Source organism: Balaenoptera musculus, chromosome 7 (assembly GCF_009873245.2).
Source record: "Balaenoptera musculus isolate JJ_BM4_2016_0621 chromosome 7, mBalMus1.pri.v3, whole genome shotgun sequence".
NCBI lineage: Eukaryota > Metazoa > Chordata > Mammalia > Artiodactyla > Balaenopteridae > Balaenoptera > Balaenoptera musculus.
Window position 1 is genome coordinate 91,344,587 of NC_045791.1, and position 27,839 is coordinate 91,372,425.

Here is a 27,839-nt window from a genome sequence, read left to right on the forward strand (position 1 = left end):
ATTGGTGAAGAGATGATTTTTATCTGATCTTCATTTACTAGGAAAATTTTCAAACTCATCTGCAATTTTCATGGTTCCTCCTATCATTGCCTGTTTATACAGACCATGGAAGTGGTTCACATTTGAACAATAAATTAGAGCACGGTATGGGTGTTAACTGCTCATGAGAAAGACATCTCAAAAGAAAGGCACAGATGCACAAAAAGACATTGGCTAAAATAAACTTTAAAATCCAAAAATGCTGTTAGAAGTGACTATCTTGGTGATAGGGGTGAGCACCTACTGACTGTGTTTTATCAGATGGTCACTGGTTGGGCACTGGAATCAGAATTTTCAATCTCAAAAAGACCTAAATTGACCCAGATATTGAACATTCTCTGACAACAGCTTTGATCTCTATGAAGTAGTGTCGTTTGCTTTTTCAAATTTAATTCTGCTTTATAGTCTATGTGAATGTTAAGAACTAGACACTATCACTGAGTTTCTTTTGGCTTTCAAGCATTATGTATAATTTTTTTCCCATAAGAGAGGGTTCATTGATGAAAGATCTCTGATGAATGGGACTTATGCCATTCCTCTGGCAAACATTAGACAAAACCAGGCGTTCACAGGACAAAATGTTTTGATCATGGGATGAAAATACGTTGTAAAAAATAGAGCTGGGTTATCATAAAACACTGAAGATAAATTTAATCAGTGTAAGTGGTAGAAAGACTAATAAGCTAATTTATGTTGTGAATGGCAGTTATCAAATGTGGTCAGGGGACTTTCCTGGTGGCCCAGTGGTTAAGAATCCACCTGCCAATGCAGGGGACACGGGTTCGAGCCCTGGTCCCAGAAGACCCCACATGCCGTGGAGCAACTAAGCCCGTGTGCCACAACTACTGAAGCCCACGCGCCTAGAGCCCGAGCTCTGCAACAAGAGAAGCCACTGCAATGAGAAGCCTGACACTGCAACGAAGACCCAACACAGCCATAAATAAATAAATTTATAAAAAAAAAAAAAAATGTGGTCAGTAGAGTGAGCTCCCGGACCTGTGATGGTGTAGCTTCTGACATCTGGCTTGATGGTTCTCTGAATTGGAGTCTGGCCATTGGCTGGGATGGCATCGACTTGGAAGCCAGTGATCGTCTCAGTCTTGGTTCTCCAGCTAATGGTGATGGTGGTCTCAGTAGCATCTGTCACACGGGCCCTTCTTGGGGGGCTGACATCTGCACGGGATGACAGCCAGAGATTAGTGCCTGGCTGGCTCATATGGGTAAGGTTTCGATATTTTAAAATGTTTCTTTATTATATACAAATACATCAATTTCTACACATGACTAATAATGTATAGATTTTCTCCTGTGGCATCCAGAGAGAAAAAGCAGACAGTAATTAGGAAAAATGAAAATATTCACCTCGTGTACTTTTTTTTTAAGAACTGAAAAGCTTTACAAGTACTGTCAGTGGTTCCCAAGGCTGGCTTTATATATCTACAAATACCTCAGTAAGTGTTAAAATTATTGTTATTATAATATAAAATATGTGTAATAATATAAGGAAGGTATATATATTCATATATATAATAATGTATTGCTAGTATTTTGTCCTTCTTATATAGAGTCATATTTTTTCTCAATAGGTGCAACGCCATCCTTATTTCATAGATGAGAAGACTTTGACACTTTATGTGATTTCTGAAAAAGAATAACTGTGGCTTATTGATATGGCAGAAAGCTAGAACCTGGGCCCAGTATTGTCCAATACTTACTGCACTGTTAAGATACAACAGAAGCCAACGTGTCCTCCTCAAACTTAACTCTATGAAAACAAATTCTAACCAGTAGAACATAACCTAGGTGTTAGTCCTAGTTCCCTGCACCAACACTATCACATCATGAAGTGATTCCACGTATGCGCCAGTAGACCACTTTCTGGAGAGGCACGGAAGGCAACAGTAGTAACTGGGAAAGCAAATCAATTTCCAAACTGGGAATCATTTCATTGTTCACTTAGTGATCTAGAAAGGCATTTGCCATTCTTTAATTTTTGTCTATCCAGAACGTTTGTTGACACTAATAAGTTTGATTACTCACTCTCCAGAGTCGTGACGACTCCCTGAACTGGTCTGCTTGTCAAAGTGTCCTTAAGAGCATAGACACTCACTTCATATTTAGTGGCCACCTAGAAAGAAGGGCGCAGTAAGCTTTAGCAATGTGATCTTCTGAAGCCCAGGAATTTTCGCTCCAGCATTAGAAAAAATGCAATGGTTAGAAAAGAAAAAGTAAGCTAGCAAAACCCGCAGAACTGTAAGTTCCTGTATTAATTTCCTTCCTACAGTGACAACACATTTAATTACATGAATTTAAAAATGCACCTGGGGTTAAGCCCAAGTAAGCCATAACTTACATATTTATGCTAAGCTGATACAAAATGAGGAAAATGGTATTAGCCTCTTTTTCTCTTTTATGATCTGACAGGTGCAAATCATGAATTTTTCTGATCATAGAGAGACAAAGAGAATAGTCTATCTCTGAAGCCTCTTTCTGTAGTTTCTCCTGGAATTGGCCTTATGTTAAGAAGTAGAACAATTTCCTAGGTTCCTGGCTAACTTTCTGCATGCACATCTAGAAGGATTAAAAATGACTTAAGGAAGGTAGGATCAGGCTGGGTTGGTAAAAACTGGAGAATATTCCTTGCAAAGGTAACAGGGCTGAGAAAAAGCATAACTAAAGTAGATTTATGCATTCAGCCTATGGATATATAAATTGCCCCCCCTGCACACACAATACAACATTTTAAAATAAACAGAATACACTTAAAGAGCTATGCAACATCCAATGCTGCTCATCAAATTCTGTCCCTGATAGCTTAGGTCAACACAAAGTAATTCTACTTGATACAAAATTATGATAAATTTAATTTGACGGCAGAGGCAAAGAACACAGATTTATTATATTATATTTCCACCACCTTCAACTGTGTAAGAAATGACCTACTTCCTTAGTCCAATGAAAAAAAGGACACTTCTTACCATGAGTCCTGACACAACCACAGATGAGCTATCGGGAGCAAGGTTGATTTCTTTCATTGGTCCGGTCTTCTCCTTAGGGGTCACCCGCACTCGATATCCAGTGAGCTGAACATTGGGTGCTGTCCACTGGGCGGCCAGGCTGGTTGGTGAAACCTGAGTGAACTTCAGGTTGGTTGGTGCAGGAATGGCTGTCAGGATGGTCATTGGTTAGAGGTTATCTTACAGTAAATGGGGAAAGGGGGAAAATAAAGTGAATTCCAAGAAGTAGATAGGTTGTACGTGTTTGGTTGGGTGGGTACCCTAGTCAAGCAAAGATTCAGTACAAGAAAGGACAAAAGGGGATGCAAAATGAAGAAAATGTTTGCTGAAAAAAAATGTGTTTTTTATCCAGCAGTGCTCAGAATCACTGGAAGCACTTGGGTAAATGCCAAAACTCTAAGGGACTTAAGGTTTTAGCAGTTGTTTTTTTTCACTTTCCCTTAATAAATTAAAGTCAAATTGGCTTATTGGCCATTAGGATTGATCTTTCCATTTCTATGAAAAGATGAGCAGCAGCCCCTTTCTGATAGAAATTATCTTTGTATGGAAAACCATCTCACAGACTATTTCATCCCTCCAAAGACAGAATATGATTTTATTCTCTTTGTTTGGACTTCATGGAAGATACCACTGCTAAATTTGAAGTATTCTCTGTGGTGCAGCAGCAGAAGAAAATTGGCTCACAACAGAAGCAGAAAAGAGAAGCAAAGAGCAATAATACGGATTGTCACCTCCAGGGTTTATGCTGTCACGAGGAGACATCTTTAGCACTCCACTCTGCTTTAGAAATAAAGCATGAGAGGATAAAGAAGGTGGAAAGCATTTGCCCTATCAACTGTTTCCTATGTGTCTGATTCTCAATCCTTTAAGCAAATTATACACCTAGCACATGATCTCTAACCAGAGAAGGAAGGTCTTACCCATGTGTTCTCAGAATCCTGCTGCTATGAAATGGCCCAGTTTGGGTTCCTTAGGATGCCAAATTTCTTTCCTTCATATACAATGAGCATAAGTAACCACAGGGAGTCAAGGCTTAGGAAATAATCCACAATTTTCATGTTCTCTTCAAATGTCTCACTTTATGACCTTGTTTGTAAACCAAGCTACTCCAAAATTTCCTTTTATTAGACTTTATCTAAACGTCACCTACATTTTATTGCTTATTACTATTCTTCTTTAAAGAGGGTCTTTCCTAATAGAGAGGTGGATTTTTGGGGTACCCACTTGCACGGGAATCGATAGCCTGATAAAGTATAATGCATTCAGCAGGGCATAAAGCCGCTGCTCCCATGAGCACCCAGCAGCGCAATTAACGATATACCTGTGGACTGGGTTCCAATCAGGGGCTGGCTCTCCATATCATCGTGCAAGGCAACCACACTGACTGTGTACTCAGAACCCGGCCTGAGGCCTTGCAGCTCTGCAGTCTCTTCTTCACCATCAGGTGCAGGGAATAGCTCATGGATTCCATCCTCAGGGCTCGAGTAGGTCACCCTGTACCTGGAAACTTGCCCCTGTGGGCTTTCCCAAGCAATTTTGATGGAATCGACATCCACATCAGTGAATGCCAGTCCTTTAGGGCGATCAATGTCTGTTAGGCAAATTAATGGTAAGAGGTTATGTGAAAAGCAAGTTGCGAAATAAGCATTTTTATAACATGCAAAGCAGTTCTGCAGATACCATTTTTCTTTGATGAATTAAATTCCAATTAACCCACTATTAAATGGAAAATTACTTGACCCTTGCTTAAGGTTTTTTGGTTCAGAAAATATTTAATGTCGCATCACTTATTAAAACATAGGTGTACATGAGATGTGGAGATACCCTGCAAAATGTCCCCAAATGAGGATTTATTTATACTCATTTTAAGATATTCTACCAAGATTTGTTTTTGCAATGTGATGTTAGTCTCACAGACCTGGATTTTTTATACCTTGGAAATGGCAAAGTTGATTTTCAATGTTAGATTCAGATTGTTATATTCTTTCTTTAACTCTCCCCCTTCCCCCCATTGAATATTGTAATGTATGTATATTTAATATAAATATAATATTTACATTAAACGTTGGTCCAGCCACAGTCTGGTCCAGCCACAAATGCTCGAAACATAATAGTTTCATGAGGCACACTTCAATCAACTTTACCATCCAGTTGTAGAAAAGAAGGTGCTAGCAAAATATTTTGTAGATTTGCTATAGGCTAATAAGATTTTGCTGAGGCGATTTGAGCAGGAGAAATTCAAAGCACAGCAACTAACTATGGTAGTTCCACGACTTCTCTCCCTATATGTTCATTCCTTGGCACTGAGAAGGAAAAATGTTTGCAAAGAGCTCAGCTCAAGATACAAACTAGGTATCCAGACACCTAAGCACAAAATTTGACTTTGAACATGAAAAACAGGCACTGGTTACATACTGGTTACTGCTGTCTGAACCAGGGGCTGACTCTCTCCGTTTCGATTCTGAGCGTAGACACTGACCACATACTCCACTGTGGGCTGCAAGCCTTCAATTGTCATTTCTGTTTGATCTGCAAAGGGAGTGAAAAGCAAAGGCAGCATCTATGTCATTCACTATGACAACCAAGTGACTTTCAGAGTTCCGTAGTAAACGCGTGGTGGCCTGGAATTTTCATTTGCAGAATTAGCATGAACATATGGAGGAGTCACACATGGATTTCCTCTTGGACAGACACGTTCATTGCTAATACAAATTACCATATTGGAGTGAAGCCACACTAAAGGATAAGCTCTAAAATTGAATATGATGCCACCAACAATGAATGATGCTGCTCTTGAAAAAACGAAAATTAACTGGACGTTAAAATATTGCCTTAGAATCCTAATTTCACAATTATTTTATATGAAAACAAAAACAAGAGCTAAAAGAATCTTTCAAAGTCAGTTAGGCCCATCTCTGTCTTCTTAGTGTGCATGACAAACAAAACCACAAAGACGAACCTAATAATTTGAGATGTCCACACCATCAAACACTACTACACATGTAAAAACAGAAATGCACTCATCCTAAAAATTCTACCGTGGAGGGAGCTGTTAACAGCCTTGAGCCCTGAAGTCACAAATGGGGAAACGCTGACATGTGATACGAAACTGTATAGTACACAGAGCTAGGTAGTCATTTATTTAAAAAAGCATATTGTGCGGTCCTACTCTGTTTATCCTGATGTATGTGAGATGCTGGCTATTCTTACCTGGACCTGCAGTCATTGTTTTCGATGGTCCCGGGACATTTTTAGGAGTAGTGGTCACTCTGTAACCGGTAACAGGGGAACTTGAAGGCAGCCATCTGACACTAATGCTGTTGTCCTGGACATCAGTCACTTGCATCTGGGACGGTTTGTCAATTTCTACGAATAAAAACCAGGAGAAACCAATGAAGCCCCAGTCCACGGGGACAAGACTAGACAAGTCCTCATCTCCAGTTCTGATACAGATAAAATAATCTCTTACTACTATTAATGACCCCCAGGTGTTTCTTTTGCAGAAACACAGAGAATTTTGGGAGGTGGTGCCTGCATCTTGATACTACTGCCTATTTTCGAGATGGCTGCTTCATTCACAAAGAAACTACATTTCCTGTAGATGTTTGCCTCCTTCCCTTATTAGCTCATCTATTCATTCATTAACAAATATTTACTGAACATCCTCTGTCCCTGTCTCTATTATAGGCTCATGGAATACATCAATCAACAAAATAGACAAAAATCCTTGCCCTTGGGGTGCTTCCTTGTATATCTGGCTCAAAACTCTGTAGCTGTTGCTTCATCTTATTAAAAAAGAAAATCAATTCCACAATGAAGAAAATACTTTGGGAGAACACAGTAAAAGCTATCTGAGTAAATGAGCCTGTGTCATCCCAGGGGAGGAGTTGCTACCTGTTCGGTAATCAATGGAAATGGGCTTGCTGCTTGCTGGGCTGTCCCCACGGCCAGTGACAGCATAGACGGTGATGGTGTAGTCTGCTCCGGGTTTAAGACCACTGATGGTAGCTGTAGACTTGCTCCCAGGCACAGTGAACTCCTGGACAGGGCTACTTCCTCCTGTTTGAAAAGGGATTAATTTAAAGTGTGAGGGGCTGAGAGACACTTAGGGATTGCTGAGTAACTGAATTAACATATTGAGAGCAGCTTGTAAGTTACACATTTGCTTATTCCCTTTAAAAAAGTGTTATTAAATAGGGCCTGAACAGAAAGGTCTATTTATTTATGCACATAGTAAGCCCTGATGAAAATTGAGAGAAAATTTTTAAAAATTGAGAGAAAATTGCAGTTCATGCTATTTGAACATTCCAGCTTTAACATGTGGTAGATTAAAATTAGAAAGGGAGAGAAGGTAAGTCCTCAACCCAAGGTTGCATATATTGTGGTCTTTTTTCAAAATCTTAATGGAATACATTCATGTTAAATAAAATTTTGAAAATATAGGAAAGTGAAAAGAAGATAAATACAAATCACTTATCATTTCACAACTGATAATATACTTGTGAATTTAAAATCCTTCTTCCTCAGCTCTGTTGTTCCCCTCTAGTATTATACAAACAACTTTTTAATCTTGATTTTGACACCAGTTATGTCATACATATTTCCCACATACTCTTAGAAAAAAGTCAAGGCTCCACCGAATGGACTTGTCAAAGCTTCTTTAATTTTGTATCCATTGCTGGGCTTTCGTGTTACCCATGACAGAATACTCGATCAGAGTGTGAAGTAGCACTTCACTAACGCACCTGTTTCTCCATAGGTGATCCTGTAATATCTCACTGTGACGGCAGGAGCATCCCAGCTGATCAACAGGCTAGTGGGGGTTGCAGCAATGACTTCCAGGTCCCTTGGAACATCAGAAACTAGAAAAACATGGGAAAGTTTTCACATCCGTAACTTTCAAAGGATGCCCAGATCCACCTTCTGTTCATTTTCCGGATCATTGCCTTTAGGATTCCTTCATATAATAATGTAAGTACTACTCAAAATTAGCAAAATTAAAAATTATGAACAATGCAAGTAAGGGGTGAAGGAGACAATTCAAATCATGGTAAGATGATTCGTTCAAGTGTATTGGAGAGTTTTTCCCCTCAACTTCTCATTTAAAAAAATTTTAAAAACACGTAAAAGTGATAAAAATTATATAATGAACACCCATACTCCCTTACCTTAGGGAATTTGCCACATTTCCTTGTCTCTCTCTATCTTTTTTTTTTTTTTAAAGATTTATTTATTGATTGATTGATTACTATGTTGGGTCTTCGTTTCTGTGCTAGGGCTTCCTGTAGTTGTGGCAAGCGGGGGCCACTCCTCATCGCGGTGCGCGGGCCTCTCACCACTGCGGCCTCTCTTGTTGCGGAGCACAGGCTCCAGACGCGCAGGCTCAGCAGCCGTGGCTCACGGGCCCACCCGCTCCGCGACACGTGGGATCCCCCCAGACCAGGGCGCGAACCCGCGTCCCCTGCATTAGCAGGCAGACTCCCAACCACTGCGCCACCAGGGAAGCCCTCTCTCTATCTTTTTGTTAATCCATTTGAGACTAAAGTACAGATATGATGATACTTCTCCCCTAAGTACTTAAGCATCTATCTTATAAGAACAAGTACACTATTATATTAAAATAATTTTTAAGAGAACTTTGAAACAGAGTGTTTTCTACATTTTGAATAAAACTTTAGTTCTTAGAAATGCATAAATACCTAACTCAGGTGGGAAATTTCTTGAGATAAAGAAATTATCTTCTTTAATATATCCTCATAACCATGATCTATTTTTTTAAGAGATGATGACTCAGGGACTTCCCTGGTGGTCCAGTGGGTAAGACTCTGCACTCCCAATGCGGGGGACCCGGCTTCGACCCCTGGTGGGGGAACTAGATCCTGCATGCATGCCGCAACTGAGCGTTCGCACGCCACAACTAAGAGTCCGCCTGCCGCAATTAAAAGATCCCACATGCCGCAATGAAGATCCCATGTGCCGCAGCTAAGACCCAGCACAGTCAAAATAAATAAATAAATTAAAAAAAAAAAAAAAGAGAGAGAGATGATGACTCAGACAACACAAAGCTATGTCACAGAAGCTATCACCTGCATAGGAAAGTCCTCTGAGTTTCTTTGCAGACCAGAAAGCAAGTTACCTGTTGTTTGCTGGCCAACCAAGGAAGGACTTTCCTCTTTGCCATTAAGAGCGACAATGCTGACCACATAATCTGTGCCCGGATTGAGATTGGTGAGAGTGATGGAATTCCGAGAAGGGGGCACTCGATCCTCCCGAGGTCTTCCAGTCATGTGCTCAGGATGATGGCGGATCTTGTAGCCGGTGATGGTAGCTCGAGGAGCAATCCAATGGACAGTGAAAGAGTTGGCAGTGATATCAGAAAAGTCAATGCCAGTCGGGGAATCGAGACCTGTTTTTACCACCCAGGGGAGGAAGAGATAAAAGGGAAAAAAAAGACACCACCAACTTAGGAAGTGAGGAAGAATGTAAGGGAAAGTAACATCCATCCAGTGTTTCCATCCTTTTCCACTAACATAATGAATTGCCATGAACCTCAGGTTATGACGCACTGATTCTAAGCCACAGATAAATTTCAAAATCATAAACTGACTCTGTTCAAAATGTCCAAAAGCATTCTTTTCTTTTTTCTTTTGCTAAGTAATCCAAGTGATTTCCGCATCACATTTGAAGACAGGTGTGTGAGATATTCTGGGAATTGATATTTTCAAAGGCTTCCGTGTTCAAGTATTCTATTTCTATCTTATAAGTGTACCTCTCAAAGTAAGGCAAGATCTGCCCACTCTCAGGTTAAGTGTTTGGATCTCAAAGAAGCTTTCTACACTCAAGAGGGAATGGCTATGTCAACAGGGTGGTAAGAATGCCAAACAGAAAACTTTCTAAAATGAAAATAAGACATCATCCTGGACAAATTACAATGCAGGTAATTCCTCATGAATTGAGAATTTAGTGCATTGCAGAAAAATTAACAAAAATTTAGAGTTGATCTCAAATTCAAATCACTTAGCCTCTCTGGACTTCTAGCAGTTTTCATTTTAGTTATAACATTTACTTACTCTATTCAATAATATACTCAAACCAAATTGAGATACCACAGCTTCTTTTTGGAAGCAAGTGGACTATAAGAAATAAATAAATGGCTATATTAAATTACACTTTTTTGAAAGGAAAAAATTAATAGGAGCACTCATATTTAAGAAGGGACATAATATTATGGGATTCTATTCAACTTCTTTTTATAGTAAATGAATATTTCATCAAGTAGAAAAAAGAGATAAACTCGTTGGCTTAGTAAAGAGGGAAAATACTTAGATGACAATGACAGTGTTGGGTCAGCCATTAGACAGAGCTGCCTAATGAGAAGGGATTTCACCGCCTCTCAATAATAGAGATTATGAGATATTATTCTTGGGAGACTTTTTTTAAAAAGATAGACAACAAAGTTTCTGGACTAATTTCAGCCCTCCCTGGAAGCAGAGAGTATAATCTTAGTGATTGGAAGTCAGTGTAATAGTTGAATAAGGTGTCTTAATTTCTTTTAATCTATCAATACTTTTTTAATTGAAGTATAGTTGATTTACAATGCTGTGTTAATTTCTGCTGTACAGCAAAGTGACACAGTTATACATATATATACATTCTCTTTTTTTATATTCTTTTCCATTATGGTTTGTCATAGGTTATTGAATATTCCCTGTGCTATACAGTAGGACCTTGTTGTTCATCCATCCTATATATAATAGTTTGCATCTGCTATTCCCAAACTCCCAGTCCTTTCCTCCCCACCCTCCTCCCCCATGGCAACCACAAATCTGTTCTCTATATCTGTAAGTCTGTTTTTGTTTCGTAGATATGTTCATTTGTGTCATATTTTAGATTCCACATATGTGATATCATATGGTATTTGTCTTTCTCTTTCTGAGTTACTTCACTTAGTATGATAATCTCTAGGTCCATCCATGTTGCTGCAAATGGCATTATTTTGTTCTTTTTTATGGCTGAGTAGTATCCATTGTGTGTGTGTGTGTATATATATATATATATATATATATATACACACACACACACACACACACACCCCCACACCACATCTTCTTTATCCATTCATCTGCTGATGCACTTTTAGGTTGTTTCCATGTCTTGGATATTGTGAACAGTGCTGCTATGAGCATAGGAGTGCATGTATCTTTTTGAATTATAATTTTGACTGGATGTATGCCCAGGAGTGGGATTTCTGGATCATATGGTAATTCTATTGTTAGTTTTCTGAGGAACCTCCATACTGTTTTCCACAGTGGCTGCACCAACTACATTCCCATAAGATGTCTTAATTTTTAAGACCAGTGATCAAAGGTAATGACGAGGCGACAAGCACTCCCACAATAATGGAGATGTATTTTTTGAAGTAGCACGGAATTTTGCTCTTTAAAATTGGTAGGTGAAAGCTACTCAATAAGCATGTTGCCCATATGACTCACCAGTTTTCTGTCTTCCTCTAAGAGGTACGCTCTCATGCTGCTCGTAAACACTGGAGACGCTGACTAAATACTCTGTGCCAGGCAGGAGATCTGAAGAGGCAAGTGGGAATTATTTTTAAAATGTGCTTGAAAGAATGAAAAACCAAAGCACCCTTAGGACTATTTCAACAGATAAAATATCCAAGAGTCCTGTCCTAGAGCCTATTTACACCCAAGTGAATGTTGCTGCCTGGAGAGGGGCTGTCAGTAGGTGATGAAGAAGGGTCACCTTGCCCTGTAGCATCTCTAAGCCCTGCCCCCAGCTCCACCTGTGTGGGTATGACTCAGCTGTATCCGAAATAAGATGGAGTTGCTGCAGCACAGTAATATTTCTATCATTCACTTAGCACGTCTGTTGAGGGCATGTGATAATGACGGTGGCACTGTGAATATCATTTACCTCTCACAATCACCCTAGCAGGTAGTTTGCTACCTTTTTTTTTTTCTTTTTTAGTTTGCTACTTTTTAAAGCAGCTTTATTGCCAAACAATAAACTGAAAATATTTAAAGTGTCTAATTTGACAGATTTTGACAAATGTATACACTTGTGAAACCATCACCACATTCAAGATAATGAACATATCTATTACCTCCAAAAGTTTGATTTACAATTATCCCCAGTTCCTAATGACAAAACTAAGGCACAGAGAAGTTATTTTTTCGACATATTTGCCCAAGATCACACAGGAGTTGAGCCTAAGCCAAGACCAGTGGTCTTAACAATTAACCCTTACTGAAAAAGGGTCATACTCATCGGGAGTGATGGGTTCTGCCCTATTAAGGTAAGAATAGAATACTTAAGAGTTGAATATGTATTCCTGGGTCTCCTCTTCTCTCATTCTGAGGTACCAAAAAAGGTACAGAGTAAGATTTCTAACCATTGAACTCCTACTCAAAAGACCCCCATTCCCCTCTACACCACCTCCCCTTCTGCAGGGGCCCCTGAAGCACCAGACTAGGAGATGGGATGCTTGGACTCCCCTTTCCTCCTTCCTGCTTGGCCAGAGGCAATTTACTCAGCCACTGGAGACCTCAGTTGCTTCATCTGTAAAACAAGATAATAATGGCTTCTCTTGGGGGGAAATGGCTACCTGGAGATCTAGAATAGAATCTAGAATAAGATCTTAGAGCATATGAATAACATGTGACAGGTCTATGGCTAAGGTGGGGCAGACAGAGGTCCTGAAGCAGAGCCTTGTGTACTGGGTAATGCTGTAACTACTGATTCCAGAATGCTCCAGAACAGAATCATAGCCCCACTGATAGGCAGACATGAGGATTTCTCGCCCTCAGCCACAGAATTGGAAACCAAGACTATGGTCGTGCTGAGCTGCCTTTCTTTGTATTTCACTCTCTAAAATATGTTTGAAAGATAGAGGATGTTTTCAGACCATCATTTGGTAATGTACCTAAATGTGAGCTGTTTTTCCCTTGTGTAGAAGCTTTTGCTTTTTTCTCTTATATGTGTATTTTACTATTACAGTGAAAATAATGAGAAGCAAGCAACATTTATGTGAAACAGCACCATGTTGCAGCCTCCTTTTATTTTCTTTAATAAAAAATATCAATTTCAAAGGGTAGAAACTAGAAACAATTTCCATAAATTGTTGTTGTTTATTTTAGTTTCAGTTATTTTCTAAGTCCTCAGCCTTCAGAGAAATCCTACTAACAGATTCTTTTTGAAGTACAAATTACACTTCTGGCTCTTTCTTCAAACTAGAACCCTGACGTACCCTGAGTGACCAGTCACTGTTTCTAAGTTTTCAAATGCCAAATAGATTACCTGCTGACACTTAAATGAGAATAAGACAGATACCGTGACACTAGTTTCAATCCTCATTTTTTCTATCGTTAAACACTAAGATTTAGTCATATAATTTCTCTGGGCCCACATTTATTTTTATGTGCTTATTTGGAAGCAGAACTTGTTTGAAGTCTTTGAACTTCACTGTTGGTGTTTTTCCACTCTGATTTTTAAAAAGTTGTAGATATCAAAGATGTATTAAAATAACAACAAACATGACATCTTTCAAAATTTATAGAGCTGCACGTTAGACTTGGAGTCTAGCCTGTAGTTCTGTTGTAGCTGTCTTAATCTTTCTTGCTCCTACCTGAGGACACAGAATCTCTTCCTTATGTGCTGGCTTAGTATTTATTAAACAAATACACTTGACCGCTTACTTGTTAGGACCACTGCATTGTCTGAAGGAGAAACTGACAATTCTGCAACATCCTCCTCATTTTTCACAGGCGAGTAGCGCACCAGTAAGTTGGTCAATTCAATGGATGGAGGTGGGGCCCAGGTGACACGCATTGTGTCAGGACCAACATTGGTAAATCGCAGGTCAGTGGGAGGAGGGACAGCTGGTTTCAAATAGGAAGGAAGACTAAGTTAATGTCACTTAAAAATTAAAGCTAACAAGAAGAGCTGGAAAGGTAAAACCAGTATTTCATGCATAAAGGAAACGAGTCATCATCATGCAAATAGTCTAATCTAAATCATAGTGAACTACTGTTAAAAATAAAACACTACACCCAGTACTGTTAGGCCCCTTTAACCTTTCTGCCATCAATATATTTTAAAGGGTCAATTTAATTCACTTTCAAATACATAAAATCCATGTACATGATTAATACCACTGATGATTATTTGATCCCAGGCTGAAGAGGCTTAGGTTGCTACACAGCAAAGAGAAACATAGCAATACTTTCCAAAGATACACATGCACACAGACAAAAACACAAGAGGGTCTTAAATTTCCCCCTGACAGGAGTGACTACAGCTACTGCCATAGCTACAATTCCATTCAGTGAATTCTACTTACAAGTGAAAGGGGTTCATGCAGATTGGTTCTCAGCATGTTTCTTACCATGCAGGGCAGAGAACCTTTATAATGTTGCATGCTGGTCCCCAGACTGGGGTTAAAGAGGATTTTCTTTACCTCACCATGGCAATGAAATCTAGAATGTTCCAAAGTCTCTTTTTCTCCTACCACAAAAAAAACCTCCTTCCACTCTACCCTAAATTTCAATCGTTCTTTAGACAGTCACAAAGAAGGAACATGGTAGAGTTTATCAAATAACAGAAAGAAGGGTCTAATGTTACATTTTGGAAGTACATTTCTTCTTATTAACTGGTGCTCATGATACAATTTGGTATTAATGTTAGAGTTTTAAAAAACAATTCTAGGTCGGCAAATTCAATTAACTTTTTCCATTTTGTATCTGACAGATCAGATATCTATCTCTGGCTTTCCACATCTTCACGGTTTAAATGAAAATGTACTTAAGACTATTGTATATATCTTCATCCAATCAGTTTGGCATACGCATTCCACTCCTTACCAGTCCGTCCACCCTCTCTTACTCTTTGGCACATTGCTGGCTTTTCCCTTGAAACATCCACATTTAACCAGAGTGACTGGCGGCAGCATGCAACACCATCCATGTCTCAAAAACAGAAGTTTTCAAAATTCACCGGTTTGTTGTGTCAGTGTAGTAGGGGCACTCTCTCCGCCATTAATGAGAGTGATAACGCTGATGTCATAGTCAATGCCAGGCTCCAGCCCTGTAACTGTGTAGTATCCTACTGAGGAGTCCACAAAATCTTCAAAAATAGGGATACCTTCTCCTGCCGCAACTACTGTGATGCGGTACCCAATAATGGTGGAAGAGTTTAGCGGGGTCCACCTCAGGCCGATGCTTGAATCGGTTATATCAACAAAGCTTAGGTCAGTGAGTTGGGGCACCTCTATTGAGTTACAAAGCAAAGGAGGGCAAAGGAAAACAGAGGCAAAAAAGAGGAAAAAATAAAGCAGTGTACATCAGGTTACTAGTGGTAAAACTGATAGTGTTAAAGCAATGATGGTAATATGCAATCTGCTCCAAATTATCTGAAAAGACTTTTTAAGCACCATGAATAGTTTCCCTGGGAGAATAAAACAGGTTACAATATTACTTTAGGGATTTTTGTTTGTTTTTTGAAAATCCCCCAAACAGTAAAATTTAAATCTCTCAGGTTCTAAAAATTATAGTCCTGTTTAGGATGTCGAAACCATTCTGAGAACCTAGACATAATACCTGTAGTAAGTATCAGCAAAGTTTAAAAAAATCCAAAACTATTTTAGTAGGAAAATAAAACTTTCATGAAGAGGGTTAAAAAAAATTGATTGATGAGTTTTTCTTTTTTTTCCCCAATAGAAAAACTCATGACAACATCACGGTCATAATGCTAATGCATTATGAATGTATGGTATAAAATGTGCCACTCCAAAGCACATTCATGGGAAAGACAGATAGGCCTGAGTCCAAGACTACTGTTAATATTTTATTCATTTCTTAATCAAAATTATTTAAGTAGCATTAGTAAAACCATTCCACCAAATAATGCAAAGAACACAATCTGTCCAACGCTTTCACCTGTCACGATTCAATTTTGGACAAACAACAAACCTATCCCTAGATAGGTCTTTTCAATGTTGTCATTCAATCCACAAGAAAGAACACCCTAAAGGTGTGGCCTTTCTTTTTTTTTTTTTCAATTTTAAAAAAGAAGAATTTGAAACGGCACGATGAAGAAATGAATGTGTCCACCAAGAACTATTTCAGTGCTCACATATGGAGACTGTAAGATCAGGCACAAATGTACGGATGGGATGCATTTACCATATTACTTTTCGCCTGTCAGTACTGAGTACAGACACATGACATTGTTTTAGTAATAGTTCCACGTGAGCGGACAGTACAGAGTTAATGCCATGGTTGCCACTCCATTGCATACCCATCGAGACAAAGAGCATCCCAGTGAAGCACAGACAGTCAAGCAGTGTTAACAGCAAGCATTTGTCCAAATAGTTGCTTTGACTTCATGGTTCTAGAGAGTGTGGTTCGGAGGTCAGAATTAAATCCCAAACGTATTTGACACACTCAACCATCTGGGGATTAAGATGCTAATCCCCACTCTTACTGGAACTGCCACTCTGAGGATAATAGCTTATTTTTCCATTACCTGGCATGATGGTATCAGAGATAGGGACACTTTCCTTGTCATCTTTGACAGTGTAAACACTGACATTGTACTCCAGGCCAGGACTCAGGTTTTCAAAAGTGCAGAAACTCTGATCGGCATGGACCACTTCTTCCAAAGAATATCCCTGCTGGCCATTTGTAGGGGTGGTGGTAATTCTATAGCCAGTAATGTCTGGAGAAAACAGAAAGGAGGAAGTTACTGCCCAGAACATTTGTGACCCAGTGCCTATTAAACTCAACTCCAATGATGTACCCTCGAAGGGGAATGGGGAGAGGACTCAGCATTTATGTATGGAAGACTCTACCTATTGTCATTCAGGGCTTACAACAACCCTTTGAGGGAGGTATTAATATCCTCAGTTTAAGAAAATCTTGGAAAGGGGAAATGATTACCAAAACCTTTTCTGTCTCTAAATTCCATGGTCCTTCTACCACTCTACCCTGTTTTTCTTAATGGATCATTTGCAGGACAGCTGAAGACTATTCTATTTTACCTGCTAGGATGGAATGGCTCTCACCCTTAGGCACATTCCCCAAAGTGGGCTCTCCTAATTTACAAGGTCTAAACCTATGGGATTTACAGGAAGGGAATAGGAAAGGAGAAAAAGTAAAAAGCAAAAGTGGCTCTACTTATTCTAGAAAAAGTATATTAACTGCTGAAGACTTCAGGAATCATAGAAGTGGGACAGTGAGAGGGTTGAGGGGAGGAGAGACACATTCAAATTAAAATGGTGATGAACTGAGATCCATGGGGAAAGACTAAAAGTAAAGCGAGAAAGTATATTTAAGTTAAACTTACTAAAGGGCGAGAAAATGATGGCACATTTTATTATTAGGAATAGGGTGACCATTAAAGTGGTACCTACAAGGAAATCCAAGTGGATGGGAAATCAATGTTTGGGTCATTACACTGGCTAGTGACCATTCAGATGGACAGGCTAAGCCATCCATTAAGACTAAATATTAATGATCTAGCTTCTGACAGGCATGAAACTTGCCAACCTAAAAGTTTCAAATTTAGAGTAATTCAGCTGGAAATAGTGTAGTTTTGGCTTAAATGATGTTTCCACAGATAATGAAAACTTCACTAAAGTCACTTTACTTCAGAGGGGAATTAAAAAGGATATTTTAAGCTAGCTTTACTGCGTGTGACTGCACATATTGATCTGATTTATAAATAATTGCCTTAGCTGTGTGCCCAAGCAAAGGGAAGAACTGTTTAAAAGATTAGAGTACAAATAGAAAGAGTGAAATAATAAACTAAATATAGCCATTAATGAAAAAGTATAGGAGTTATAGATACCATCAACATTAGTTGGCGTTTCTGTTTTTGTTTAATTTTGAATTTTGTTTAATTTAGAATTTTCTCAGTAATGAGTATCCTGATATCTCAATAGTGATTCCCCCAATATACCCAGTATTAAATATTTTAGTTTACGTTTCTCATTGAAAGAGACTTTCACATGGACTTGGCAAAGATCGGGAATGTCTAAAATTTCGCTTGCCATTGCCCTGGTACATCATGATACTTGAATATTGCCACAGGTATCTTTACACATTTTAGGATTCTGTAAATAATTTTTAATATGTGTGAACGAGTTTAGACAAAAGCTTTATGTAAAGCTTTAAAAACAGTCATGGAATGCCAGTTAGCCAAATTTCTCATTATTGAGTATAAGTAAAACAAACTAACAATTAAAAATCCAAATACGTGAAGTTTGGTGTAAGAATGAGTCTGAGCACTTAAGTTACAATCCCAGTTCTGTAACATTTAAAATTTGTGACTATGGGTAAGTCGATTTTTTTCTGAGTCTCAGTTTTTTCATTCTGTAAAATGGAGGTCATTTCTACCCTGAGATTTTTGTGGTGCAACTCATGATAAAATATTTGTGAAATATCTAAGTTTATTGAGTAATATACTTAGAATCTATGATAACCCACAAATGGAAAATTAGGAAGTATAACTTCAGCCATTTGTTTGGCAGTTTGGAATGCCACTGAGCAAAAAGGACCGCTCAGAATGCTCTTCCTCAGCCCTCATGATTCCCTATAGTTCAATGAGGGTCTGCCTTGCTCTCTTTCCAGTAATTTAAATAAACGTGACCCTATATGTCACTCTATGATGTACGCCTGTATTTTTTTATGGAGAGCTAGGTACTTATAATTTTGACCCTTTCTCTGAAGGGAACACAGTTTCTAAACTTTGTCTTGGAAAGGCATTGCATATACTTGCCCTATGATACATCCCAGGCTTACCTGGGGTGGTACTCCTCTCCCAGGAGACAGTAAGCACTCCAGTGTCGGGGTTTGTTTCCAGGTGCAAGTTCTTTGGTGGAGACAGTGCTATGCAGAAAAAAAAATTTTTAATTAAAAGTTAAAGCTAGCACAAAGCACTTGAGCTGTGGAATACCTCTCTCTCTCTTTTCCTCCCTCCCTTCCTTCCTTCCTTCCACAATCAGTAAAAATAAAGAAGTTATTTATTTATGTCCATGCTGTCTAGCAGCATAAAATTCTCTGAGAGAATTTTTTTTTACAATTTTTAATTTTGCAACACTACTGAAATTTTTTTCTGTCTTGCCAGTTCATAAACATTTTTGACATGGAAAGAACACTTCCGATGCCATAGACTATATAACGTGAATTGAACTTGCTACTCCAAACTTAGAAATAGCTAATAATATAAGTAGGGATGAAATCTTTCCCTTATGTCATTATCATAAGTAAAAAGTGATATTGCTATCAGCTACTTTAAAAAAGTGGAACAATTTAAAAAATGAAATGAAAAGAAAAGAGGCAAAGAACTCCTCTTACGTGTCACCACTTTCTTCACAATTGGTGTATCTCTCTCTTGCCCATCTTTCAGGACTGAGATGGTGTAAATGTATTCCACGCCTGGCGTCAGGCCAGACACAACGATACTTCCTGAGTCTGAGGTCACTTCTCGTGGTGCTTCCCCTCCCTGGCTTGGTCGTACACCCAGCTAGGAAAAAGAAAGCAAAATAAACACCAGGGACAAATATTTCCAGAGCTGGGTTACTGCTGAGAGGTTGTGGTTATGCTTTGCATAATGTGGACTCCTCAGGAACTACACTCTGCTTTTAGTTGGGAATGAGTTGGGACATTACTTTAGCTCTATTAAATAATGTAGCTGGAAATTCCCTGGAACTGGGGGGGGGGGAGGGTGCCACTTAGGGGAAGTATCTTCCAAAACTAAGTTAAGGTAGCTTGTAATGGAAGGTTCCAGAGAAACATCATTACATACTGTTTTGCTTGATAAATAATCTCCTGGTACAAACCAGAAGTACACAAGGGCTTTGGGCCACATGCCCATTCATTTCTTATTTTCTTTTTACTGGAAGAAATCCTCTAGTTCTCTCTTTAATGAGTTACTAGCATTCAACTTAAATGTACCAGTCCCTGTAACACTTTGTACTTCAAAAACACTCCTTTTGAAGAAGGACAGCTTCAACTGCAGGCTGATATATTACAAAAGAAGAATTAAGATTAATGTGCCCTTAATTTTCAATCCTTTTAGTATTTTATTTGAAAAACCTAGGTAATATTGTGTCATCAGTGTTCAGCTCTAGAGACATCCTTAGTACTTTATAAGGCTCCTGAAAGTCAAAATGACACTATTAAGGGAAATTTAAAAGGTATACTGACAATCTTCAAAAAGGGTTTCTTTATATTTAAGTAGCATAATCATCAATATGCCATTTGCGTATTTCGAAAAAAGAAATGATCTTTGGTATATTTTTTTAAACCAACAATCATGGGGATTTAGACTTGATTTTCAATTAATAAATATTTCTCTCTCCACACTTTAAATGCCAAAAAAAGGAATTCTTTTAAACACATTCATTTGTATTCATCACTTCCCTAATACCATTACTTTAAAGAACATGTATCCAGATATCTATAGGGAAGACCTTAATCTTAATGTCTATTAAGAGATTCACCTAAGGGGCTTTGAACAAGTTGAGATGAAACTGATTGGATAAAAATGTGATTTTTGAGTGACTCTGAGTTTAATTGGTCTCCTTAAATTGGTTTTTGTGAACTTGTTGATACCTATTTAGAACAACACAACAAGAGCAGTTTCCCTATATATCTTTAAATCTAACTCCCTGGGAGAAAGGATAGAGAAAACAAGATAACAACTAACAGTTCCATACTAATGCTTTCCTCTTTGCAAAGCACTTTCACTGCCTCAGTCCATCTTTCCAGCAATTCAGGGAGGCAGAAGTATTGTGATGCCCTGACAAAGCGGTCAGAGAAGCATGAACAGAACCAGGACGAAACCCAAGTCTCCTGACTCCTGACCATCCTGTTTCAACTACATCCAGAAACACGAGGGCAACCCAGGGCTGTATTACAAGGGATTAGGAACATCTGCAATTTACCTTAAAACCAATCCTTGGAGCAGGCGTCCATGTAATCACAATGGTGGTTTCAGTCACCTCTGTGTTGTAAGGTGGGATGGAGCCCAGAGGCTGCACTGTGAAATGGAATCAAAGCATGTGTTCAAGACTTGGAATCACAGAGAATGCAGATAACAAATTTTATTTGTTTAATCTTTTGGCCGCACCTTGAGGCATGTGGGATCTTAGTTCCCCGACCAGGGATCGAACCCGCAACCCCTGCAGTGGAGGTGTGGAGTCTTAACCACTGGACCGCCAGGGAAGTCCCGATAACAAATATTTTTATCGAGAACCTCAGTTTTAGTCAGCTAATGGATCCAGAATGTGACATATGTGAAAATTTGGAGTAGGTCAATGCCTCTCAACCTTTCATGTGCCACACAAATCATCTGAGACCTGGCTAAAATGCAGGTTCTGATTCTGTAGGTCCACATGGGGCTAGGTAGTTTGCATTTCTGTTACGCCAGTGTTGTCAGTCTGGGAATCACATTTAAATAACAAGGAGCTGGATGACCACAGAGGACCCTTTCAACTCCTTGGATTCTGAAATTTGTGTCTTTTCATCATGTTTGGGATTTGAGTTTGATGACAATAACTTTCCTTATATCATCAGTATAGAATCCCATATAAAATGTAAAACTGGTCACCACAAACTGATTATCACTCCGCTTCTTAATCATTATTTTGAGAACAATGGTTAAATTATAGATGATTATCTAAAAATAGCTATATGCTGAATCACTCCCTAATGATGGCCAATTATTTTTGGTTGCAGAAAGAGATGCCATGTGAAAGGTTAATGAAATCTGCCACCATGGATGCACTTATAAATTCTAAAGATACTTTCCTTAAATATGTGATTATTCACTCAGAATAATCACATTGCAGAAATTTAGTATTCTGTCACTGGAATTAGGAATTATAATAAAAGTTTATTTCGAATCTCCTAGCATCCTGACATCACTGCTATTTCTTAGTGAAAATAATACCTTAAAAAAAACAAGAGGGACTTCCCTGGTGGTGCAGTAGTTAAGAATCTGCCTGCCAATGCAGGGCACACGGGTTGGACCCCTGGTTCGGGAAGATCCCACATGCCGCGGAGCAACTAAGCCCGTGTGCCACAACTACTGAGCCCGCACGCCTAGAGCCCGTGTTCTGCAACAAGAGAAGCCACCACAGTGAGAAGCCCACACACTGCAACGAAGAGTAGCCCCTGCTCGTTGTGACTAGAGAAAGCCCACGTGCAGCAATGAAGACCCAACGCGGCCAAAACTAAATAAATAAATAAATAAATTAATTAATTAATTTAAAAAATTTAAAAAAATTTTTAAATTAAAAAAAAACAAGAAAAAGAGGAAGAAAAAGAGTATGCGTACATAAAGCTGAAATAGACATTTTCAACAATCTTACAAATCTTTTCATAACTTTAGAATCTCTAAAATATAATTGGCAGAACAACTAAATCTTATAATAAGCATTTCAATAACTGGCTGCTATGGGAAAGGTGAGGTCTCAGAAGGCAAGACATTTGTGTCTGGTGAGTCAAATTCAGGGCTTTCAAGCATGTGGATGACCTTGATCACATGTTTAGTGCCTTCATAATTCCTTCCTCTTTACGTCTCAACCAAATTTTTGTGCCCACTGGGGACAAAACACTAGTAAACGCGTTTATACTAAATTATGAATGGCTGGTGAGACAAAGACTTATCCTCCAGACTTAGACAAATGAACATTAAGAGTCTTTAAGCCTACTCTGAGAAAGAGAAAAACAAATATCGTATATTAACACATATATGTGGAATCTAGAAAAATGGTACAGATGACCCGGTTTGCAAGGCAGAAATAGAGACACAGACATAGAGAACAAACATGTGGATGCCAAGGCGGGAAAGAAGGGGGTGGGATGAATTGGGAGATTGGATTGACATATACATGCTAATATGTATAAAATAGATAACTAATGAGAACCTGCTGTACAGCACAGAGAACTGTACTGCACTTCGCCGTAAAGTAGAAACTAACACAACATTGTAAAACAACTATACCCCCATATAAATAAATAAATAAATAAATAAATAAATAAATAAATAAAACATTCCAAAAAAAAAAGTCTTTAAGTAGTACTCCGTTACTACTCAGCTCCAGTCATGGGAAAATTCAGGCCCAGCACTGCAATTCTTCCAGTGTTTTCCAATCTGGATTTTCATGTGCAATTTTTTAAAAAGTATTTTTAAAATACTGCTGTCTGAAAAAATAAAATACATGTGGGCATACTTTGTAATGGCTGCTCTACTTGCTGAACTGAAGTTCTCCTGGTTTGGAGAGCTGTTTCACGAGTATGTTATTATTTTGAGGGTATTCTCAGTGGAATTAGGATGGGTGACCTGTGATGCCTCCCCAGAGTCTCTGAAATCATACACCACTTGGCTGCCACTGACTTTGCCAAAATGCCATGGCCAGCCCTGGGTGACCATGTTAATGCCCACAAGAAACAATGCAGAGAGCAGTCAGCTTCTTTCACTGAACATCTGTGAAAGCCACAATTTTTTCACAAAAATATTCTCCTCAACTGTCTTGGGCTTTAAGACTGGGTGTTTTCTATTGCTTGAGCCAGCCAGCTAGATCTTTCTCAAGCTTAAGATGATGCGCTCTGCCTGGGAAGACCATTACAGGAAACTCTCCAAACCACAAACCCACAAACTGATGGCAAACAAAGAATGTGACTGTAAGTATGAGCTATGGATTCTGGCAGGTCTTGTTAGGTGAAGGACAGCCTAGATGTTAAAAAAATAAAATTTGCCCGATTTCTAAAGGAGTAAGCTGATTTTCCCCAGAAACAGCTCCGCCACCCCCTGCCGTGTGCTCTTAACAATTTAACACAAGTTATAAAACCCAGAAAAGTTGTTCCCAGAATTCAGCTTGTTAACAGTAAAAAGCTACAGAAACTTAAAGCAATTTCAAAACTATGCAAGCCCTGCTGATGTTTACAGCCTCAGAGAGTACTTGAAGTTCAAATGAAGTTGTAGAACTCACTGCTTACAGAGGTTTATTTAAATCTAAGCTTGGTTGAGCTATTTTCACAATCATCTATTCAACAAATATTTTTTGAGGGAGGGAGAGGGATGGACTGGGAGTTTGGGGTGGGTAGATGCAAACTATGACATTTAGAATGGATAAACAACAAGGTCCTAATGTATAGCACAGGGAACTATACTCACTATCCTGTGATAAACCATAATGGAAAAAAAATTTTTTTTAAAGTATACTATGTGCAAGGCACGACATTGACCTTTATCTAATAAAAGTAGTTCTATCAGTTAACTCAAATAAAATTATATTTTTCAATAAATGTATTGTGCAGACAATAAAATAACATGTCCAATATATCAGAGTCTCCAAAAGTACTTGAAATAGTCAATATTGCCCCACCCACTCCATTTAATTATTTTTAGTATCATTAAAAATGCTTTTTCTTTACTGAGCCTGCGCGTCTGGAGCCTGTGCTCCGCAACAAGAGAGGCCGCGATAATGAGAGGCCCGTGCACCGCGATGAAGAGTGGCCCCCACTTGCCGCAACTAGAGAAAGCCCTCGCACAGAAACGAAGACCCAACACAGCCATAAATAAATAAATAAATAAATAATTTTTTTAAAAAAATGCTTTTTCTTAGAGAGATGCAAATCAAACCTACAATGAGGTACCACCTCACACCAGTCAGAATGGCCATCATTAAAAAGTCTACAAATGATAAATGCTGGAGAGGGTGTGAAGAAAAAGGAACCCTCTTACACTGTTGGTGGGAATGTAAATTGGTGCAGTCACTATGGAGAACAGTATGGAGGTTCCTCAAAAAACTAAAAATAGAGTTGCCATATGATCCAGCAATCCCACTCCTGGGCATATACCCAGACAAAACTATAACTCTAAAAGATACATGCATCCCTATGTTCATAGCAACACTATTTACAACAGCCAAGACATGGAAACAACCTAAATGTCAACAGACAGATGAATGGTTAAAGAAGATGTGGTATATATACACAATGGAATACTACTCAGCCATAGAAAAGAATGAAATAATGCCATTTGCAGCAGCATGGATGGACGTAAAGATTATCATACTAAGTGAAGTAAGTCAGAAAGAGAAAGACAAATACCACATGATATCACTTATATGTGGAATCTAAAATATGACACAAATGAACATATCTATGAAACAAAAACAGACTCACAAATATGGAGAACAAACTTGTGGTTGCCAAGGGGGAGGGGAGGTAAGGGAGGGAAGAATTGGGAGTCTGGGATTAGCAGATGCAAACTAGCATATATAGGATGGATAAACAACAAGGTCCTGCTGTATAGCTCAGGGAACTATATTCAATATCCTGTGATAAACCATAATGGAAAAGAATATGAATAAGAATATATATATGTATGACTGAATCACTTTGCTGTACAGCAGAAATTAACACAACATTGTAATTCAACTATAGTTCAATAAAATAATAAATAAATAAATAAAATGCTTTTTCTTTTATAGGCACTCTATCCAACAAAAGAAACTATGTAAAATATGTCTCGTTAAAAAGTTAAAAAGTAAAAAATAATATACGAAGTATACGTGGTCAGTAAAAGACTAAATCTACTGAAATTTCCATTCTAATGAAAAGAAGGTCATCTATGAGAAACACATTTACAAGAAATACAAAGATATTGATTTCATGTTAATAGATTTTAGAGTATCTTAGTAACATGTGACATAAAAAAGCAAAATTTAAAGGTTAACTTAGAGATAAAAACAGATTTTACTTGCCTATGATTAGCAGTTACTTAAGAAAAAGCCTTTACTAGCCAAACTTCATACACAAAATTTAAATGGAAATAAATTTTTAGTAAATTATGAATTCTTACAGGGATAATTTTATAGAGAATTTTCTTTGTGAAATAAATTCCATAGTAATGTAAAAACTAAACTTATATTCACTTTTTGAATGCTTTTTAACGTCTACTTTTCAAATTAGTCAAAGAGTAAGATTTGTGGAGAGCTTTTAGGAAATTGCAAGCTAGTTCATAGTTGCAATACATGCTGAAAAAGTATTAAGTTAGGTCCTTCTGGAATTCAAAGTGAGTTAAAAATAAAAATTAATGCTTATCTAGAAATGATGGGTCTCATATTTCTTTGTAATGTAAATGAGTTGCATTTGATAGAAATCAGTTTATGAATACAGTCCTCTATTGTGATTTAGATATGTAAGAGATTTAAGGCCACTTCCTGTAAAGTGTTGAGCGAAAGACAGACAGGACCAAACATTACTGTCAGTATTTTTCCTTCTGTGGAATTTCAAGAGTAATTAAAAAAAAAAAAAAGCTATCCTGTTCTGCAGAAGGTACTTTAATCTGCTGCAGTCAACACTTGTAAAGAAATCATTTCCTTAGCTTCTTGTCCTGTTGGTTTCTATTCAACTGGTAGATGTTTTTGTTCCACATTTACTGCTATCATTCAATACCCAAAGTATTAGGATGTAGACATAGGTGCTGATTTTTTTTCTTGCCTTAACTAGTATTTGGTAAATTCATTTAATACAGTAGCCTTCAATTTTCAAATAACTGGGTGTTTTAAACAATGTTACTGAAAGTGCTGGTCCCAGAGAAAATAAGGATCTTGGCAACATATGTCAGGTAATGCACTGCTTCCTTCATTAAGAAAACCTTGCTTCAAAAAAGTATCCCCTGAACTAAATGGTGTGCTCCATCATCTACATTCTGGCATAAGCTCCTTAGTCCATGCAACAAACAGTTCGCAGACCAGCAGTGGGTCCGTGGGTCACACGTTGAGTAGTACTGCTTTAAATCTTTTTTTTTAATCAAAAAAATTATTTAATCTTGTACAAAGTTTTTTAAGTTAACTTTTTTTTTTTTTTTTTTTTTTTGGCTGTGCCAAGCGGCTTTCAGGATCCCCAGGGATTGAACCTGGGCCCTGGGCAGTGAAAGAGCAGAGTCCTAACCACTGGACTGCCAGTGAATTCCCTAAGTTAACTTTTTAAAAAAATGGATGAAGGAGAGAATGTAAATATAGATAAGAACCTATGATATCACTAAGAAAAGACATTTAACCTTTGACTTACGAGTGGTGAAGACTCCAGTGGCTCTGGGGCTCTGCTGGCTGCCTTTCACGGCCACGAGGGTTGCAGAGTACTCAGAGCCCGGCTGCAGATTCCTCAGTGGATAGTGCGTGGCGGAGGGACCCACGTTGTACTGCTTGGGCTGGCCTCCACGGGTCAGGCCCACGGTCAGTCGGTACCCGGCTATCCGGGCACGAGGTGGAGTCCAGGTCACTATGACGGTGGTGTCAGTTTCATTGATAAACTGGAGGTTGGTGGGAGCATCCAATTCTAGAAAAAAAGATGAAACACGTCGAGAAATATTTGCACCTCAAAATTATCATACTGAAATCCTAAAGCTTGACTGAATTTTCTAAGTTCTTTCTTCTCCAGGCTGAAACTAAGATCAAAACCTTGGAAATATTTAGCCATGAAGAGATTGAGTGCTACAGAGAACTTTGCAAAAACTCTGTGCCAGTCATGAGAAATTGCTCACTGTTTTTGCTTGACTTTGATCCTGTGGGAAGGCTAATTTTCCAGCGTGACTTTCCCATCATCCTCAGAAATTACACTAACGTTACAGAGATGGTATTTAAAAACAAAAACAAATACTTGTGAAGCCACAATTTGCTCTGCTCTGAGCCAAACAGGTTAAGAAGAGAGAAATAAGCCCACGAAAATGAAGGCAAGAGGAAAGCTCCAC

General features: G+C 38.4%; 1 protein-coding gene across 8 annotated transcripts in view; it reads right to left on the reverse strand.

Annotated features, from left to right (window-relative positions):
- FN1 (fibronectin 1) overlaps nucleotides 1-27,839 on the reverse strand; it is a 69,523-nt gene that overhangs the window by 13,073 nt on the left and 28,611 nt on the right. For 2 of the 8 annotated variants that reach the window (XM_036857091.1, XM_036857087.1), the window contains exons 20-36: nucleotides 27,161-27,427; nucleotides 21,019-21,113; nucleotides 19,427-19,595; nucleotides 18,872-18,958; nucleotides 16,596-16,787; nucleotides 15,066-15,338; nucleotides 13,769-13,951; nucleotides 11,549-11,638; nucleotides 9,193-9,462; nucleotides 7,802-7,918; nucleotides 6,951-7,115; nucleotides 6,267-6,422; nucleotides 5,472-5,585; nucleotides 4,378-4,647; nucleotides 3,018-3,205; nucleotides 2,080-2,167; nucleotides 1,036-1,212 (exon numbers count right to left, since the gene is read on the reverse strand). In XM_036857091.1, coding sequence (XP_036712986.1) covers nucleotides 1,036-1,212; nucleotides 2,080-2,167; nucleotides 3,018-3,205; nucleotides 4,378-4,647; nucleotides 5,472-5,585; nucleotides 6,267-6,422; nucleotides 6,951-7,115; nucleotides 7,802-7,918; nucleotides 9,193-9,462; nucleotides 11,549-11,638; nucleotides 13,769-13,951; nucleotides 15,066-15,338; nucleotides 16,596-16,787; nucleotides 18,872-18,958; nucleotides 19,427-19,595; nucleotides 21,019-21,113; nucleotides 27,161-27,427 — 2,901 coding nt within the window. The remainder of the gene's footprint in view (nucleotides 1-1,035; nucleotides 1,213-2,079; nucleotides 2,168-3,017; nucleotides 3,206-4,377; nucleotides 4,648-5,471; nucleotides 5,586-6,266; nucleotides 6,423-6,950; nucleotides 7,116-7,801; nucleotides 7,919-9,192; nucleotides 9,463-11,548; nucleotides 11,639-13,768; nucleotides 13,952-15,065; nucleotides 15,339-16,595; nucleotides 16,788-18,871; nucleotides 18,959-19,426; nucleotides 19,596-21,018; nucleotides 21,114-27,160; nucleotides 27,428-27,839) is intronic. The other 6 variants (XM_036857094.1, XM_036857089.1, XM_036857093.1 and 3 more) reach the window with 3 other exon arrangements.